This window comes from Anguilla rostrata, chromosome 8 (genome assembly GCF_018555375.3).
Source record: "Anguilla rostrata isolate EN2019 chromosome 8, ASM1855537v3, whole genome shotgun sequence".
In the NCBI taxonomy this organism is placed as follows: Eukaryota; Metazoa; Chordata; class Actinopteri; order Anguilliformes; family Anguillidae; genus Anguilla; species Anguilla rostrata.
Genome location: NC_057940.1, coordinates 23,504,045 through 23,524,937, shown reverse-complemented (window position 1 = coordinate 23,524,937; position 20,893 = coordinate 23,504,045). Strand labels below are relative to the sequence as shown.

Genomic DNA, 20,893 nt, shown 5'->3' with positions numbered 1-20,893 from the left:
AATTGTACTGTGACTGACCCGGATCCTCTTAATGCCGGCACGGGTGACCTGCTGGCAGTCGTACAGCTCGATGCGCTCCAGGTTATGGCAGCTCTTCAGGTGCTCCAGCGTGACGTCGGTGATGAGTGGGCAGTTATCCAGCTCCACCACCTGCAGGCGCTCGTGCCCACAGGTGCTGTTGCTAAGGTGACGGATCCCATCGTCCGTGATCAGCTCGCAGTGCGACAGGCTCTGTGGGCATTGTGATGAGTCCATTGCCATGTCACACACATGCACGCACACTTACTCCAAAAACACAAATGTCTCAATTTTTCTAAAGAATCTCAGACAACAGAACTAATGATCACAGAAAATACAGATAATGTTGCCTCACACTGGAGAGGAGAGACAAACTCTCCTTAAAACAGCTTTAAGGCCTGACTCTGATATTTTGGACCCACCCGGTCAAAAAGGGTACAATGTTGCTGGGTGACAACTGTTCACTAACTACTACAAGATCCAAGATTTCATATCACACTCCACAATCTCAAACATCGCCATCTAGTGGTGAGAAATGTAAACTCACCAGAGCCTGGAGCCGGGGACAGTGAATAGAGAGCTGAACCAGCGTGTTATCAGTCACCTTCAAGAGAAAGAGCGCAGGAGAAGAAAGGACAGAGAGAGAAAGAAGAAAATGGAGGAGAGGGAAAGAAAGACTAAATGCAATTGGTGTGACAGCCTCCTCTAGCTTAAAATTCATAGAAGACATTAAGACACTCTGCTACCTGAACTAAAAAATAATTATAAAAAGGGTATAAATGTTATCCATGTAATATGTTTTTGCTTACAAAAAATGATTACAATGCAATCTACATTTCTAACCAGAAAACTTACCAAAATACATTCTTCTAAATCCATTTTTTCAAGCTCATGACAATTCTGAAAGAAAACAGAGGCTTAAAATTAATTATACAAAAAGAATGAAAATATATTAAAATACACATATATGCTATGGGATGTGGAGGTGTTAGCTAAGGGCCATTTTTATTTTAGTAGCAGAAAAACACATGCACACACACACAGAAAAAAACACAGCCTATAGATTGCGGTTCCAAATAGGTAAAAACACCACAGCCATAAACCACTATACTGCACAGCAAACACTCTAAGATGATCTGAATTCAATTAAGAGGAGAATATAAATCCCAGGGCTGTCTATTCAGTGGGAGAGAGCTGCTGACTCAGCAAATATGCCACAGAGCAACTAAACACAGCCCTGTGAATGTGCGTGTCTCTGAGCTGACAGTGACGCATTAGAACGTGCACAGCAGCACAGGGTAACACAGCACAGTCCACTCAGAACCCCAGAATGGAGAGGTGCTCATGGATCCCTAGAGGAGGTCCAGTCTGAATACAGTGTGAGACACTGCCATTGCACCTTCCTGCAAGACACCCATAATGGGCGGGGCTACCATGCCCTGTCAATCACTGACTTGTGCAAGCCAATCAAACAGCCTCGTTCTCCACAGCGAGACAACATGAAGACTGTATGATTTGTTCAAATGGGCGATTCGCTGATAACATATGAAGGGCCACCATTTTAGGGCGTTCATGATGGCAGCCCCAGTCTCCCACTGCTGCTTAGCAGGACTTGCCTCAGTAAAGCACCCACACATAAGTGTGTCAGATTTTAGTCACCCAAAAAAAGCAACAAAGCAACAAACTACAATTCCCATTGGGCAATTAGCAGCACTTCTCTGTTGATAATATCAGAAGCATGTACTGACTCTTGCCAGAACTGTGAATCCTGCATCTGTAACATGGGAACACCTTGCTGCCTCCAGGATTCTGCAAAACAAACAGAAACTTTTACCAGTCACCTACCCCACAGCAGCTGCACCCAGCGAACAGCAGGAGTGGAGGACGAGGATGAGGCTAAGGGCAGGGGGTGGCTGAGGGTAGGGCAGGGGGTCTGAGGCAGAGGGCTGGGGACAAGGGCCAGGGCAGGGGTCTGGGGCAGGGGTGGGCAGGGGTTTGAGGCAGGGGTGGGGCAGGGTCTGGGGCAGAGTGTTTGAGGCAGGTGGTCTGGGGCAGGGGGTCTGAGGCAGAGGGTTTGAGGCAGAGGGGTAGGGCAGGGGTCTGGGGCCGGGCGTCTGAGGCAGGGTCTGGGTCAGAGGGTGGGGCAGGGGCTGGGTCAGAGGGTGGGGCAGGGGGCTGGGTCAGAGGGTGGGGCAGGGTCTGGGGCAGAGTGGTGGGGCAGGGGTCTGGGGCAGGGGTCTGGGGCAGGGGTCTGGGGCAGAGGGGTGGGGCAGGGGTCTGGGGCAGAGGTTTAAGGCAGGTGGTCTGGGGCAGAGGGGTGGGGCAGGGGGCTGGGTCAGAGGGGTGGGGCAGGTGGTCTGGGGCAGAGGGGGTCTGAGGCAGAGGGTTTGAGGCAGAGGGGTAGGGCAGGGGGTCTGGGGCCGGGCGTCTGGGGAAGGGGGTCTGAGGCAGGGGTCTGGGGCAGAGGGGTGGGGCAGGGGGCTGGGTCAGAGGGGTGGGGCAGGTGGTCTGGGGCAGAGGGGTCTGAGGCAGAGGGTTTGAGGCAGAGGGTAGGGCAGGGGTCTGGGGCCGGGCGTCTGGGGAAGGGGGTCTGAGGCAGGGTCTGGGGCAGAGGGTGGGGCAGGGGCTGGGTCAGAGGGTGGGGCAGGGGGCTGGGTCAGAGGGTGGGGCAGGGGTCTGGGGCAGAGTGGTGGGGCAGGGGTCTGGGGCAGGGTCTGGGGCAGAGGGTGTGAGGCAGGGGTCTGGGGCAGAGGGGTGGGGCAGGGGGCTGGGTCAGAGGGGTGGGGCAGGGGGTCTGGGGCAGAGGGGTGGGACAGGGTCAGACTCACTTTAGCCGGGGGCAGTTGAGTCCCAGGGCGGTGAGGGAGGCGTCGGTGATGTTACTGCAGCCTGAGATACAGAGAATCTGTAGCTTGTGGCAGCCGCGACACAGGCTGACCAGGCCGTCATCCGTCACCTGCTGCATGAACACAGCGACCTGATGTTACTTCACTGCTCTGACCACCATTTAATGGCTTTTACATCCTTCTCTCCCCCACGCTCCTCATTTTTAAATACATCTCCAATTCCCTACCCATCCCCATACACACACACACAACCCCCCTTTCATGGCTCCTACTGACTTACTGTGCATGACTGCATGTTGATTGTCGTCAGTTCAGGGCAGTACCTCTGCAGGTGTTTCAGTGCATCATCGTCCAGCTGGAAGACCACCACCACACAGACAGACAGACAGACAGACAGTCACACACACACACACAGACACACACACACACGCAACAAAAAATTGGGCAAAAAGGATGAGTTGGTTACCAATAGCAGACATTTGTATCCTATATACATTTTTTTCTAAACCCTTTTTCTTTTCAGTTGCAACAAAATGTCAAAATAAAAAACAGCATTTACAATGCAGATGAAATCAAACACATTTCAAGTGCCAATTTGTCTCACTATATTCTAAGACACTCCTGTCTTCATCTAATATTTCACAATTGTCGAGATGGGAGGGTAATACTCTTAATCTGCAGTACCAACAGTTGAACTGATGGGGGCAGCATTAATCTAAACAATTTGATTCTGAGCCATTCCTCTGCAATACCTTGAACGAACTTTTCTCAGAATACCCAAAGCAAAAAAAAAAACACCATCAAAATAAGGGATAAGAGACTAAAGTGTGTTTTGGGAAGTAAGATCAAAGAGAAGAGATAGACTTGGCAGAGCTAGGGTTTATAAAGTCATTTACTTCAGTTTCTCTTTCTTGCAGAAAAAATACATTTCTGTGAGATGAACTGAGAGAGATCAGACAACTAACATAATTTGTAGCAGCAGAGTGAGTGGTGTTGGCAGTTATGGGTCCATGAGGCTTCATAAAAATCATAATGGAGCTTCAAATTACTTTACTGTCCAAATAACTGTGATTGGTTCATATAAGCGAGTGACAGCTACCACATGTTCCCTGTCACTTACGAGAGCATAAAGCTTTACCTTCCCAGCATTATTAATCCTTTGGAGCAGTTTTTTGTAAGGTTTTTTTTTTTTTTTAAAGTCAGTGTTCTAGAACTCCATTGTTCACAATTACCAGTAGTGACCGTTACATCAGCATTAGAATGTTGAGTTAAGAACATTCTAATCACACAGTTGTGATCTTACACCATAAACGGTGGATGCAGTTTTGGGTGTTTTGCAGAGCAGAATGCTGCAGCACCAGTCATGTGGGTCAGGGGGTAGTATGGCAGGGAAGGCTCACCTGGGTACAGCCCCTCAGGAACAGGGCTTTGAGGCCCCCGCAACCTCGCACCAGCGCCTCGATCCCGTCCCGAGTGATCTGGTCACACCACGAAATATTCAAGTTTTCCAGGCTTCTGCATCCCTCGCTGCAGGTGGGAGATAGCATCGATTATAACTTTGTTCCCCCCGCACCAAATTACAATTTCCAAACCATGTCCCTACAACCAACAGTACTGCATTTGTCTGGAGATGCCTGCTAGCACATATGCCCTGCCCATCTGCATGCCTGTCTGTTCATATCCCAGAAATGCAGTAATGTCATTTCACCACTAGAGGTCACCAAGGGCTGATGGTCTGAATTTTAAAAATTGCACCCACACCCACAAACATACACACCTCTTTTGGCACAACAACTAAGTGTCACTGCTGTAGTGTTTTTTTCACATGCTGCATGTGGCTGGAGCGAGGACTTTCTCTCTGACAAGGATCTGAACACACTCCTGTTCAAGAACACTGCATGATCTGAAGCTACATGTACAAGTCCAAAGCTGTACTCACATAAGAGCTACACACTTACAACTAAAGCAGTTGCTCCTGTGCTCAAGTCTGACATACTAAGAGTGTAAAGAGTGATTCACAAATGTATATAGGTTCTGTGTGCATGAGACCCTACATATTATATAGATGTGACAACAAAAGGACAAGCACAGTTTTGTGGTTGAGTTCGTAGCCTTTAAATGAGGCCTTCTGCTTGTATTCTTTTCTTTGATCTAACATGTGACCTTGCCAAGCAGTCAACAAAGATTTACAGTAGACATGTGAAAGTCTGCTGACATTTATATATAGGGTCCTCCCATGACTAACCGTATAGTGAAATAGAGGTTAAGTGTGAAAATACTCACATTTACACAGGATTTTATTCTGATTCTTATGTGATCATAATAATGATATTATATAATTACCATTATAGTAAGTTGTTGGCATGAAGGGAGCGAAACTGGACAAAGCTCATGCAATAGAACTGCATGTGCTTTTGAAGATGAAAAGGTGCTGAGTAATACTATGTGACTAGCACAACCACATTCCCTGTTCCTGCTGGAGCTTTAATTCGCCCCCTGGTGGTAAGTCTGAGATCTGCACCATCCAAATGTGCTTCCACTAAAAGCAGCATTTTACAAACCGTTGTCTTTGGGACAAACCAGGTACGCGTGAGTGTTTTTAAATTTTTTATTTGTTTACAGTTGCGATAGTAATAAATTAGATCTGTTCAAGCTGTAAGCTGAATACTCATTACTTCTGACATCTCTACATGAAAGCTGCGGTAAATTATGTGTGAAAGCACTGAGCTGTTGGAGATGTGCATACAGAAAAAGCAATCCTGTTAATTCGACATTTTTTGCTTAAAAAGAACATGCTGAATTCAGAGCAGCTGTCCCACTTACACTTAATTTGGTTGAACAACTAATTGCTCTCCATCAATGTGAAGTTCAATGCCTGCTCACATTACAACTGTTTTACAAGGCTGAAATGAACATGAATAACACACAGAACCACTTATAGCTTTTTGTTAAAAGCAAAAGAAAACAACTGAGCAACCCACATCAAACAGTAAAGAAAGCATTCGAATTTTGTGACGGTACCACACTGAGACACAGATTTCGATGAAATGTCTTCAGTCAAACCAGGAGGGAAGCCTACCTCAGGGCCTTCAGCGAGTGGTTTGTTATGGACACACAGGAGGTCAAATCCAGGTGTTTGAGTTTGGAGCAGAATTTGCTGAGGCTTACACATGTGCTGAAGGAGAGAGAGAGAGAAGGGGGAGGGAGAAGGGGAGGGTGTGAGAGACAGAGGGGTAATTTATTATTACAATTTACGATTTTTAATCTTTTCTTGATTGATTACTCAGTTGTTTTTTTTTAATTTCACACAGTGTGCACCGCCAGTCTAGCTGTATACTTATCATGCAATAAAGCCAATTAAACTGAAGTTGACTGAAATGAGAAGTTGTGATTATATTACTACTGTTTTATCCATGCTATCCATATAAGCTTTGACAACACAGGTTAATAAAGCAGGAACTGGAACTGAAATGGAATGGGAGAGAATAAAAAAAGAAAGAAAGCATATGGATAGTATTTGGCAAACATGGGAGCATGAGGCTTCATGCAAATCCAAATAGGCAGAGCTATCGTGGGCTCACCAATTGCAACCAATCATGATGCTTTGCTTTGGAAAGCAAGGTAGTTTAATTGGCTCATACGAGCAAATGACAGCATGTCTGCACAGAAGTTTCAATCTCTCATCACTAGTGTGAGACACAAGCCATAATAAAAATTTGACATTCGCTAGCAGTCAAACTGGTTCTCCTTCAACACCCCTGTCCATCAGTGTCCTTCATCTATTCAGTCTCTGCAAACCTCGGCACCGTCCATACACACAGCACTGACTGCTGAGAGGGCTTTATCCTCAGAAAGATGCATTTGAAAAAATCTCTCTGAAAGCACTGCCAGTTCTTATCATTCAAGGTCATTTCCATAGTTACAGACATAAAAGCGCAACCTCCTACATTTTGAACTGGTGTCATTTAAATATATATTTGCTGTCATTCTCAGTGTAACCAGGATATTAGGCCTTGACTATAGAGATGGCACAAAGAGTTTACATACTGCATGGGTTTCATGCGATTCTCAAAGTAAACAGCACACACCTGCTCTAAGCTTTAGAACTTGTATATATAGCAGAAACTATAGAGATATGAACGGCAGAGCTACAGATTGACTGGCACATGTAGTTACGCCTTATTGTGCTCCTTAGCATCACTCAGGAAAAATGTGAACATTAAAATAGCTTTTCCCATTGATAAAAAATGGTCAAAATACTAATGAAATTAGACAGGGTTCTGCTTGCACTGGGTACATCTGTCGCTGTTTTCGTTCTGACAGGGTAAACCTTATCTAGACCCAGTACAAGAAACAGGTGTATGTTGGGAAAAAAGGAGACTGAAACTACTCTTTACTCGCAAATGAAACAGGGGGAAAAGGTGGAAGAGGAGGAATGCAAATCATCACCTGAACGTAAACAGGGTGAATGGGGAATGCACAGGAATGCAGAGGTGAATGAGAGGGAATGTAGAGAGGTGAATGAAGAGGGATGGGGTGAACAGTAAACAATTTAGAGAGGTGAATGAAGAGGGATGGGGTGAACAGTAAACAAATTAGAGAGGTGAATGAAGAGGGATGGGGTGAACAGAAGGGAATGTAGAGAGGTGAATGAAGAGGGATGGGGTGAACAGTAAACAAATTAGAGAGGTGAATGAAGAGAGATGGGGTGAACAGAAGGGAATGTAGAGAGGTGAATGAAGAGGGATGGGGTGAACGGGAGAGAAAGTAAAGAGGTGAATGAAGGGGAATGCAGTGAACAGCAGGGAATGTAGTGAGGTGAATGAAGGGTATGGGGTGAATGGGAGGGTGGAGATGAATGGGTAAGGATGGAAATGTGTGAAGGTGAGTATCAGTAGATGTGCTGGACTGACCTGTCAGTGATTCTTGTGCAACCATTCAGGTTAAGGTGTTCGATGTTCCTGCAGTTCTGTGCAAAAGTCCTATGGGGGGGGGAAAACAGCAAAGCATCCCAGTCAGATTAACTGAGGCCCAATCTAATCAAACAAATATCTACACCAGAAAGGCCGGTACATCAAAGACATGCATTAATCCGCCCCACACCTCAAACTACAACATGACCGGAGGAAGACAGCAGCACAATTATCCAAGAATGGGGAAAGGTGGTGGGGAGTAGCTAAAGCAGGAAGGGGTGGGGTAACAGGGAAAGGGGGGCAGGGCAGCAGGGAGCAGGATGGGGCGGGAGGGACATGGGAAGTGTTGGTAAGAGGATCAGGCGAAGGGGACCGTAACCTAATGAACTACGCGGGCCTGAGCAGGACTCACTTCATGGAGGCGTCCCCCACACTCAGACAGCCTCTCAGGCTGAGCTGGCGCAGGAAGCCCCCACAGCGCTTAGAGATGTTCTCCACCACACGGCCCTGCGGGGAACAAACACGGAGGGAAACAACGAAAAATGGCAGACAGAGAGGAAAGGGAAAGAGAGAAGGATAGATAGATGAAGTCAGAAAGGAAGGAGGACAGGGAAAGAAGAGAGCTGAGTTTTGATCTGACTAAAACTAGTTAAAGGACGGCACCGGTAATTTTCAGAATTTATATTTTTTCAGTATCGGCAGAAATAGAATACCCAATGAAAAGACCAAAACCAATATTGTTTCTGTCAAACTCTCAATTAATTTACCTCTCAAACAATTACTGTCCATCTAGCCAATGTTGATATACTGGAAGTCATAGAACTTGTCCAAAAAAGTATTTAAACAAGTCAAAGAGACATACTGTTGTTTTGGTCAACATAATTTACCATTACAAAAAACCTGGCCATCTACTTTTTACAGAAATTTTTTTTTACAACGATTGCTTTTTTGATATGTGGAAAGTAGTTTGGTAAAGCACTGAAATATTGAAAATAATCCCCATCAGAATGAACAATTTGTTCTGTTTTTAAGTCACTTTGGTAAAAATTTGGCCATGTTTTTTGTGGTAATGTTACATTTTCTGAAAAATAAAATATGTCTTTCTGAGTTGGATTAAATTACTTCAGCGCACAACTGAAATAAATGGCTTTCCTGGTTAAACGCAAAATGGTGTAGGAAAATGTCATGAAGGTACTGAGAGTTGGACAGAAACATATTCGTTTTGGTATTTTAATAGGAAATGCTGACGATACTGAAAAAATGAAAAATAACCGGTTTATCCTTTAAGATTTTGACATCACACACAATAAAAACACTATGATTACCATTCACAAATACAAACTAACACAATTTAAAACTACACACCCATAAAATTCTTACAGTAACCTTTAAAAAAAATCACAATTGAATAATTAATTTGCCCATTTCCACACACTGAGTTCTCAGTACATTGAGGTCATTTGTTATTCAGTAGAACTTAAAATGCGGGTTCTTTCGCCCATTTGTGAAAATAGATTTCCAACTCTAATGGATGTTTCTCTCTTTATCTGCTCTTCACTGCTTCAGTTATTTGTCATTTGGGCTTGACACCTCACAAAGCCGACGAGCCAGCCTGGAAACCTCTCTCTCGATTTTCAACAGTCAGACTGTAGGGAGGCTCTTTCATTAAGAGCAAAGGGGGCATGGAGCTAATGAGCGAGGAGCGAGACAGGGAGGGGGGAGAGAGGAGATAAGCACAGTACACATTTGTACAGTAACACATGAGCACCATCTCAGCCGGGTGCCCTGAAGGTCCTGTGGAAAGCCGGGCCGTTAGAACACACACGCTGCTGGTTTGGACTCCGGACTCCGTGACTCTGGGGGACTGGAACCTGCACATGGACCAAATGGCTCCAGAACAACAAGCTAAACATTAGGGCCCTGATTTACTAAAACCTGTGGCACGGGCAAAGCCTTTTATTACACGCTAAACCAATACCATGACCAATGATCGAACATGGTATTTGTTTTGCATCAAACTTGGTTGCTTTATCAGTCTTGTGTGTGCTAAAAGGTTCTGCATGTGCTGATGGCCTTAGAACATCAGGCCCTCGTGTGATGTGTGACCTTCACAGAAGTCACGGCCCTGGTCCTGACCCTGTTTTTAACCACCAAAACTTTGCCACTCACCTCGATGTCTGTCTGGAAGTTGAACAAGTCGATTTTCTGCCAATTACTTCCATCCAGTGCGAGAACATTCCAGGCCTAGGCGTCACGGAGAGAAAACACGCAGTTAGCGATTACTCACAACCAATGCACCCTTTAAATATTAAACCACTGCCGGCCATTTCATTCACCAGGAAAAAACAATCATTGTTTGAGGCAGCCGGGGAGGTTCTGTGATGTCGTGGCTAATGAGCGGAGCCAGTGATTCTAAAGGTCACAGGTGCAGTTCCCAGGCGAGGCTCGTAATACTTGAGAATGGTGCTCAACGCCAGGTATTTTAGTCAATAACCAGCTGTATAACTGCATGGTGTAAAATGTGCACACAAACACTCAAACACACACACATCCACATATGTGTGTATGCACAGACATCTCTGAAGTCCCTGAGCCTGGCACAAAATACTAAATAAACACATCATCATATTTTGAGGAATATTGCTTGCGCACTGGAATTTACAAAGCAAATAAGTGCACAGTAAATCTCGATCCCACAATTCCAACTGCTTGGTATTAACTGCACATCCAGCTCGGGTGTTTGTGATCCTGGAGAGTAGTCTGAAGCAGAAATCGAAAAGCAAGACCACAGCCTCAACCCCAGGTAACCCGCCCCCCCGAGGCACTTGTACTGAGACAGGGGCAGAAATGGAGCACAGTGACCCACTCAATATGCTGAGCCTGCAAGCACCGCAGCCCAGCAGGGGGGTCACACACACCCCACCTCCAGGGCAAGTGCCTGGGAACTTAACACACATTTTAATGCACACACACACACACACACACACATACTGTACACACACACACTCCAAAAATCTGCCAGGATGACAGTGTTTGGTGAATAGGCCTTTGCTGTGAATGATTAGTGAACAGGCCCGCAGTCCTACAGAGTGTGATGAATAATCCTCTTTATGTCAAAGAAACAGGAAACCTATCAGACAGCACGTTATTTAGAGGCCAGTAAATCGTGTGCTGCAGTGCCATGGAGGAGGACGAGGAGGTGAGCCTTACCTTCGACACCTGGGCACACCTGCAGAGCGTGACCACATCCAGGTAGGAGAATATCCTGTGGGATATACAGCCAAAGAGAAGCATTCTGTTAGCTTCCATCCCCTGAACTTCTGCCTTCATACAGACATTTATACAACAGTCATTCGGTCGCACATCATTTTCATTGAGTAAGATGGAAACTCCTGCGGTACAATGTGCCCAGTTCATCACTGGCTCAAACAAACTAATTAAGTGGGTTTGCTCTACACAAAACCGCCACGAGTGTCATGAATAGCACAGCAACAGCTCTATATAGGCCCCCCTAAGCAAATGGGCACTGCACACGAAGTATGAGCAGGGCACCGGTAATGCCCCAAACCCAGACTGAATGCTCCCGACGTTAAATCAGTGTGAATTCAGTGTGCTCAGGGTTTGGGACATCGCCAGTGCTTGAGTCCTGATGATAATAAATGAGAGCGTACAGGAGTACAGGAGTACAGCAGTACAGGAGTACAGGAGTACAGGAGTACAGGAGTACAGCAGTACAGCAGTACAGGAGTACAGGAGTACAGGAGTACAGGAGTACAGGAGTACAGGAGTACAGCAGTACAGGAGTACAGGAGTACAGGAGTACAGCAGTACAGGAGTACAGGAGTACAGCAGTACAGCAGTCCTGAGCTTGTGATTCACGGCAGATTTGCGACCTAGTTTATGATTCACTGCTGCTCCTCTGAGCATCTTCTTGCTTTACCGCCGTTTCTCGCAGATTCCAAAGCCCAGCCGCGTTCGCCGCCGGCGCTCACGGCCGCCGCCCCCGCTGCCGATTCAGAAGAGCGCACACAAGCACACGCTCTCCTCCCAAACGCGGAACTGCTACCCACCGCACCGAAGGGGTACGTACGACCCAGCATGCCTTCCTGCCGGTAACCTGCCAGCAAACGAATTCAGTCTTTTTTTTCCCCCAGACACAAAGAAAATCAACTGCAGCCGGCATTAAGGAAGAACCCCAAAATGAGAACTGGAAACGCTCTCCGTTTATCTGCCTCACGTTTCTCTCTCCCCCGCAAACGTTTGTTCAAAAGAACGCTGCCTGTCTGTGAAGAGATGAAACCCCGTTTTTGTGGTTTTTTTCGGGGGGCCGGGGCTCCAGCGGGTGTGAGAGGAAACAGGAGACCCGTGCAGCTGGAGGGATCTCCAGGGCGGAGGGGAGAGAAAGCCTTCCTCCCATCCTGGGAAAGAGGTGAGGACACGCTTACCCCCTCCCTGCCAGCCCACGAAAGCTCTCATAGTGCAAATAAGGAGAGAGGACACTCAAGGAGATGGGATGCCTTCCCAGGAGGCAGTGCGGTACATGAGCAAAGTGCACACACACACCGCACACCACACGCACGAGCAAACAAACAAAAAACAAACAAATACTGAAAGACAAAATCACACGCACACACACACCGCCTTTGTCTGGCTTTGTCTTTCTGTCCATCTCACAGTCTGTCAGTCTGTCTGCCTTTATTTCATGCCCTCTATATCCATGTTTTTTCTGTCTGTTGGTTTTCAGTTCAATTTTATTCAACATGCAATATGGGCCTGAAACACATTCTGTGAATAGTACCGAAGGGTAGGATATTTGCTTTAGTCCAAAAACAAACATACACTTAAACCAATAAATACAACAAGACAATGTAATCACAATCAATACAGCTTACACTAACGTAACAAGCAGACATTGCAGACATTACAAGTGAATCTGTCCATTTATTTGTGTATTTGTCATCAGCAGGTCGCTGAGTGTCTCCCTGTATATCAGCCCTGCCCACCCCTCTCTTTCTCTCTCTCTCATCACCTGCTGCTGTAGCATATTTCTATTTACACAACAGGAACAAAGTGTGTCTCTACAGTATAACATGTGTGTCTACTATAAATACGAGGGTGTGGACAAATTCCAGGAAAAAGGGAATTTGAACGGGGTCACACAGTCACACAAAACTGCAGGATTTACTGTTTACTGGTGAAAAATGCAATAGGGAGTAATGCTAGACTGCATCTCAGTATGAGGCAGCTATGCTTCAGTATCAGGCATCATGGGCCAGATCAAAGTAAAAAATGCACTTGAGATCATCATCACAACATGCAGTAAATCCCTGGTCCATATTTCAAAATGGTGTACCTGCATATAGCATATATGAAATGTGAAAAAACGGTGGCTAGCCTTAATGCTTTTTTTGGAGTTCTGATGAGCAACCACAAATGTCTGGGAGGGAAATATGCAGCTAAACACAGACAAATGACCTCATGTAATTTGTGCGAGTGACCACCAAACTGTGGGAGGAGAATATGCAGTAAATACATACAAATTACCTCATGCAATTTATAAAGGCTGGTCCCGGCTACAGAAAAGATAATTGCACGTGTTTTTTTTTTCTGCCTGAGAAATGTGGATCTTTTAATAAGGCATAATGGCATTCATGTGGCTGCTGTAATTGTTGCTGTAAGAAATCTGAAAGGAGAAAGTATGTTGCCTGACGGAAAACAAAACATTACCTATGGGCTCCAATGTCATGCTGTACCAAAGATATTAGATGACATTACTGGTAGCCTGGAACTACAAACTCCCCAACCCTATCCTACGAAAGCATCGGCACGCATAGCCTCGCTCGCGTCTCACTGCTAGCTCAGGCACTGTGGCAGGCCTGACCTTTTCGTTGCGATGTCCTCCGTTATGAAATTAAATTTTAATTAAATGCTAACGTAAATATTTGCAGCTGTGCTGATTTGAGTAATTACTTAAAGCAACTACCCAGCAAGATGAAAGAACTGAGTGGGCACATTCTTTCACAACGCCGGGTCCTAGCAGAGCAATTTAAGAGTGCGCCAACATTATCCACCAGCAGCTGTCTTTTCATCCATTATCGCCAATTATCAGAACCAGCGTGCAATCCATGCATAATATAACAACAACCGTGTTTCTACAATTAGCCGTGATAAAAGTCAAGAAAACTAGTGAAAGGGCATCCTAATCACACAACATGATATGTGAAATTCTGACATCTGGCCCAGGACAGAGATATTTTACACCACACAACAGTATCAGTACTGCACAAACAAGGGAAAACAGTTATTTAATGGGGAAGGACCGTGGTGAGATTCTTTTATGCTTATTGTAAAGCACCTGCTGTACCATAATGGTTAGGCAACTGGGATTGTAACTGAGGTTTTAGGTTTGATTCCCAGCTGTAACAGTGTTGCACCTTTGAACAATATACCTAACCTGAATTACTTCAGTATATATGAATGGATTGCATATGTAAAGCCATATAAGTTGCTCTGGAAAAGAACGTTAAATGTTAAATGGCTAAAATGTAAACAGAAGTTCAAAAAGAACAGACCGAAGTCAAGGGAAGCCTTAGTAGGGGTTGCCATGGAAAGAACGTGGGGGGAGGAAGAGAAAACTCATTTTATGAACTGCAGCAACAACTCCCCCATAATGAAAGTGCCATTTCAGTCTGATTTACCACTGCTCCCTAAACACACTTCAGCTGCCTGGTGAGCCATTACCAGACCTGTGGTAATTACATTACTCCAGTAGTGCATTTATACCGCCGCACTATGAGCCTCCGAGATGCACACACTCAGTGACCCCGGAATTAGTGCGAGGGGTGGGGGGGGAGATTTTGAACAGTGGTTGAGCCTCACGGGTTGTGTGCAGTCTGACATCTTTCTGGAAATAATGAAGACATAACATTCAGACCAAAAAAAACAGTACAGTAAAAGACCCTTCTTTTCCCCTCTCCAGAACAAGCTTCAGTCTCGCTGTCAAACAGAGAAGTGCTCTCACATCTAGCCGAGGACAGGCTGAGTCGGAGAGTGTCCTTGGGGCAGTGAGAGGGGCCCTGGGTCCCGGAGCAGTCACGGCAACAAACTTATCTGTCCTGCTCAGGAACGCTTTGGTGAATTCTCATTAGATAAGGCTCACTTTCGCTTTGTTTTTGTGGCATCTTGCGAGTGAAATTTAAAGCCTCTGACACCAACCTGCTGGCACAGCCACACTCCACTTTAGTTCTCCATAGCGTATTTCTTGTGCGACAGCTATCTTCAGCATCTCACAGTACAGGTTCGAAACCTATGTTGGCCTTAAGCCCAAAAGCCACTGCTCCTTGGAAAGCCCCTATCCCACAATGCCCTCCAGCATAAAGCATATTAGGTCAGTTGGTGGGCCAAAAGAATAAAACATGAACTGACACAATAGCCGCGTTTCCACCAAAATTACCCGGAACTTTCAGTCCCAGGAACTACTTTACCAGGAACTAAAAGGTTCCTTCAGCCAATGGTTGTCTGCGTTTCCACCGGGGTCTAAAGTACCGCGAAGATTAGGCAAATTAGCCCACTGACGTTGTCGTCGGTCCATCTGTCATATGATTTCTTCTGTAACTCCATACTACCACCGAAGTAGCCTACATTATTTTCTAATAACCGGGACAGTCCGGAGGGGTTTATTCCACTTATATACAACGGGTTACCAACAATGACTATATATGGTTACTTTTGTATTTATTGATTTTCATATATCCTCTCAAACACATTCATTAACAGCAGAAAACATGCACACGTTGTAAACAATTTGCTGTTTTATTACTTTCTCGTTGTCAATTCCATATAGGCTAATCGCAAAATGACAAGAATAGAACGAAAACTCGGACTTGCGTGAAAATGTAAATTAGTAGTGGTACAGCCACCGTTTGCTTTCCTTCGAAGTTACTGCTAGCCGAGCAGCGAAGTGTGCCCTCCAGATGCGAACCATGCACCATAAATGAGTCCATAGTCTTCCTGGTCTTTTCGTGGAATTGAAAAATGGCAGTAAAATTGAGTAAAATTACGGCAGTCTGAAAAAGATAAAGCGAAGATTACTAGAATTAACCTGTTATTTTACCCGGATAAAAAGGTGATTTCCAGTTTGCTTGTACTGTATCACCAATGTTAATTATGCAGAACTACCGCATACCTCACATAACTGTATCAAACGTTTTGAGTCAATTACAACGGGCTAACAAAGAAAATCCGGAAGAAAATATTCAGCAACCGAATTAATCCGTTTGAATGTTTTGGTAGCCTACGTAATATGCTGTCCCAGCACGAATGCTTAGCATTTATAAAACGAATACTAAAGCAAGAAAAGAACAGAAGAGCACACGTTATAATTCCAAGACGTTGACAGGTTATAACCAAAAGTAGGCTACTGCGCCGCATAACATACACGTTTGATTTGAAGTTATTATGAAAATAAATTGGTTTGCCGCTGCATATTTTCAAACATGGCGGGTAATGGCGGAAAATAAATACAACACAAATGCTACGAGTACTCGACCAATCAGAAATGTTCAGCGCTGCAAGCTCCACCCAAAAGGTTCCTGTACTTTCGGAAAGTACTACCCCCCGAGCAGGAACGTTTTGGGGGGTAAAACAAAGCACCCAGAACTAAATTTAGACCCTAGTTCCTGCGGTGGAAACGCACTGAGTTCCTCAAAAGGTTCCTAGTTCCGGGGTATAGTTCCTGCGGTGGAAACGCGGCTAATAACAGTGGTCTCTAGCCCTAATCCAGGACATGGACTGTTCTAGTAGGATTTCCACATGACATCATTCATCTTCATTGGCAAGGGCAGGGGTAGGAGGTGGATGAGGTCTCCTCCTTCTTAATTGCATATAAGGTGGTTTGATTTACTAAATGTGAAAACTTTGCACAGTATTTAGTAGTACGCTATATAGTATGACCACTTAAACAACGACTACATATGCAGCTTGTTCATGGGCACCAATTACAACAAAACATAGCACTGATCTTAATATCACATGGAAGGACTAAGTGTGGACACATTTTACATTAGTGCAATCCACTTAGTTTTGAATACAGTGGAGCAGCTCTGCACACCCTGCACAGCTGAGCATCCCTCAGTATCTGACAAACTGAGGCCTTCGCTAGTTCCATTTTCTGACTGAAGTTTGCTGGCTCATCACCGAAACATCCTGGGACTTGCAGACACATGTTTTGGTTAGCATGCAGCAGCAAGCCTGTCACCAGCCACATACATCATTCAATCAGCAAGGATACAATGAGCCGGCTGTACAGCCAATCAGAATGATTTCTGTCAGTCGACATTTCAGATTTTCTAATTTAAAGATCCGTTCATCTTCTATTGTCTTCACTCACTGTTCTCTACACATACGGTATATAGCATACGCACCCATTTTTTTTTACAGTCTCTGATACGCACATTGAAATATTACATACTATTGAAAACTACAACTACGCACCAATAAAGATCTAACAATTTTACCATCAGATATTTTAATAGGTTTACATACATACATAGCCTATGTTATTCAAGAGGCTCTGTGCCCTAAAGGTTCATTGTATGGCCCTGAGCTTCAATCATACAACAAACACCGCAGAGAGCTTACCTACCCCACATCTTTTTTTGTTTAAGTCAGTGGCTTTGAGCTGAACAGGTTATTATTTCAGGTGAGAAGGAAAACTAAGAGGGTGACCAAGACCTGAGGTCCCCTGGTCACAGCTTTATGTCACAAACATATTTTTATACACAATTTATGCAATTAAAAAAATCATTTCTAAGTAACTCACTCATTTATTTAAATTTCAAAGTTAATTAAATTCCATCTCATCAACAATTATGATATCCACCGTGGATACAGGAAATAACCATTTCTATGTTTACAAATGAGTGTCACAGCAGTACGAAAACATTCTCACGGGAGGCCGTGTGGGTGAATTAATAATCTTTCACAGTAATCCCTCCGAGTATCTGTATGCCTCCGGACTGAGTGGATAAACAAACACAGCAAGGCACACAACGTGAGAACGCTGCAGCAATTTTTACTTTTTTAAAATTAATTTTTACCGTTTTATCATAATGGATTAAAAACAGTGGCTGTGTTGGGGCCTCACCGGTGGCTGGTCCAGCTAAGGCATTACACCTTGGTGCAGTGACATACTCCACAGTCTGGAACTGAACCCTGACCCCGACAGCCATTTCCTACCCGCATCACACAAGAGCAACTCCTCTGGTGACACGCATACACAGCTCGGCCGAAGGACAGGTCAGTGGTGGAGTGGCTGCATGTGGCTGAGAAGATAGTGAGGGTGTCGCCTGGTCTTTTCACGAAAAAAGAACGAAAAGGCAATAGTATCTGAAATGACTGAAATGTAGCAGCTGAAATAATTGTGGTCTCTTGAAATATTGATACATGTGTGGTTTTGGTTGTGGACATTTTTTGAGAGTATATCACATAAAAATAAAGTGAAAGCATTACCCAGGAGTAACTCTCCTTAATGTTGTTGCTGTGGTAACAATAATACTCTTTGGGCAAACTGGGAAAACTGAAATATCTCCATCTTATGAAATCATGACCATCCCTCATTGGTGCTGTAACAGTAACATTCTGGAGTAACTGTAGTACTACATTGCTGTATTAATGCTAAACCTCTGTCACACCAAATTATTTTCAAGGAAGGCAGGGCAAAAACAGAAAAGCCCAAAGTAATCTAGCTGCTGCTGAACAGTAAATCCTATTGATTTGCTAGCTTGGAGTGAAGGCCTAGAGAAATTCCACTGTCCTGCTTGAAAAGACAGGCTGCTACTATACTGTACACTGGACAGAACACAGGAAGTGGCTTTGCTCGAATCACTCACCAACAGATGTGGGTTGAAGATTACGAACAGTGCATCTCACTCAGGCAATGGGATGACAGTGATTACCCAAAATGCACAGCTCACACGGGAAGTGGACTGACAACTATTACCCACAGCACATACAGCTCTCACAGGAAACAGTCTAATTTAATGCAGGAGGGTGAGTATGGGTTTTTAATTAAAACGCATCACAGCCTGGTCCTCTTAAACACAACTTTAGCACAAACAGTTACGACAGGAATAAGCAGGTAGTGAACAATAAAATAGAAACACTCATGTAAAGTTACTTAATAGGGCATTGGGTCAGTTAATGATGAAACTTGGCGGCTTTTTCCAAAGGATGAAATTTGTATTCAACTAATCTTCAGTTGCTCACTTGTTTTGCCTTTCATTTTGAATTACCACCATGTGACCACCACAATCCTAGAATATGCACCTCCACCCAATCCAGAACTTTCCCAGAGAGTTCCATCTGCATTGCAACTCGTGACCCATCACCCAAGTTTAGTTGCCTTGGTCACTATGTCCCAACTACTGCTCCTCTCTCAGAGGTCTCCTGTAGCAACCATGTAAGCCATACATATAGGCAACCAGGCCTGTCCAGTGTTTTTGCTGTTGAAACCTGTTTAAGTTGGGATATTATTTGTTTAATTACTGTGACACCCATGTTATAGCCTCTACTGGGCCTATACTTCCCTCATTCATGCAGGTGTTGTTTTTTCTCAATACCCTGTACAAGAAGTTAACATTTTCTGAATTGTAGCTTCCGGTCACAAATTGGACAGTTAAGGCCAGATAGGTACAGGAATACGAGTAGCACTATGCAGGTGAATTGCACATAATTTTCACTGTAATGGCCACATGCAGAAAGAGCTGCCAGGTCCGACAGTTACTAACCAAGTGAGCAGATCAGTTAGCGAGTGAAACCGTGGTCAAGAGATGCCCCCACCAATCAAAACTCACATCTCAAAGGTTAAGCATGGACCGACTACAAAGGCGAAGCAGCACGATTAGAGTCCAGGAAGAGGACCGCGGGGGCAGGTACGTGACATTTCGAGGAGGAGAGCGAGGCGCGGCGCGCCGGACGTCCTGCTTGCTTCTCGCAGGAGGAGTCCCGCGCTGATGTCAGCCCTCCAGGTGGGTAATCTGCACGGTAATGAGATTAATTCCCCATTTAACGGCCTCGCGTTCCGCTCGCACGGTCACCGTAATCAAATTACCGCAGAGCTCCCCACGTTCCTCCGCCGGCCGCCTCTCCTACGGCACGCTGCTGGAGGCCGAGCAAATGAACAAACAGAAACATAAAACAGACAAAGTCTCAGCGCAAGCAATTTACTCACAGCTTCTCCACTGCTTCAGCGGCTCCTAATAGTCAGGCCAGTCTGTCTGAATGAGCATTATCAGAACTGTGAAGAATGCTTACACTGAACTTTGTGCATTTCTCTGAAAGCAACACTAGTTCATTTTAATATTACAACTAGTATTTACTCCCCCACATCAGTAGGGCAGTTAAATTATGATAATGAGAGTGCAACAAATAGAGGGCTTGTTAAAAAAACACAGTTCAGCCCACAAGTGCAAGTTAACTACACAAATGCCTGTGTAGTTAGCTTGCACTTGCGGGCTGAGAAAAAAAAGCTAACTACAAAAAAGCCTTCTTAAAAGGCTGAGTTATGCTTGAAAGATCATGTCCGTTTTATTGCAAAGAAGTCCTTAACTGCCCTCAAGTCCTTAAATCTCAAACTCCATACTCCTGTGCAGAAGTCAAGAATGCAATGATGTGAGGTTCTTTAGATCCACTTGGGTAACTGTTGGAGGGGAAGTGTCTTTAAATGACAAGTTGAGCACCACTGAAGCTGAAGCCGTAGATGGCTGTGAGGACACGGTCAGGAAGCCATCTCCAAGAAACAGGAGGCAGCCGACTCAGACAGGATTATAAGGAACTATGAACCTAACGAGCAAAGGGGGGGGGGGGGGGGGGTTAAGACTTCCCCACTTCTGCTCCAGGAGACAATGAATGGAGGAACCGCAGCTATCATGCTCAACCCTGGGTTCACTTGAAATTCTCTGCCGGCCCATTAAAATAAATACTACGCACTGGCCTCCAGGTGCAGAGTAAAAGACAAAAGCAGGATGGTGGCAGCAGAGTGCTGCAATTCCCAAAGGCAAGGTAAAAAAAAAAATAGGACAGGCACAATGTTTAATCATTCTCACAGCCATCGCCATG

General features: G+C 44.9%; 1 protein-coding gene across 1 annotated transcript in view; it reads right to left on the bottom strand.

Moving 5' to 3' along the window:
- fbxl2 (F-box and leucine-rich repeat protein 2) overlaps window positions 1–20,893 on the bottom strand; it is a 48,691-nt gene that overhangs the window by 1,375 nt on the left and 26,423 nt on the right. The window contains exons 3-14 of the mRNA XM_064347134.1: window positions 10,988–11,042; window positions 9,947–10,021; window positions 8,190–8,284; window positions 7,778–7,846; window positions 5,944–6,039; window positions 4,265–4,391; window positions 3,145–3,219; window positions 2,847–2,977; window positions 1,767–1,827; window positions 874–918; window positions 566–622; window positions 19–231 (exon numbers count right to left, since the gene is read on the bottom strand). Of these exons, the coding sequence (XP_064203204.1) occupies window positions 19–231; window positions 566–622; window positions 874–918; window positions 1,767–1,827; window positions 2,847–2,977; window positions 3,145–3,219; window positions 4,265–4,391; window positions 5,944–6,039; window positions 7,778–7,846; window positions 8,190–8,284; window positions 9,947–10,021; window positions 10,988–11,042 (1,099 nt within the window). The remainder of the gene's footprint in view (window positions 1–18; window positions 232–565; window positions 623–873; window positions 919–1,766; window positions 1,828–2,846; window positions 2,978–3,144; window positions 3,220–4,264; window positions 4,392–5,943; window positions 6,040–7,777; window positions 7,847–8,189; window positions 8,285–9,946; window positions 10,022–10,987; window positions 11,043–20,893) is intronic.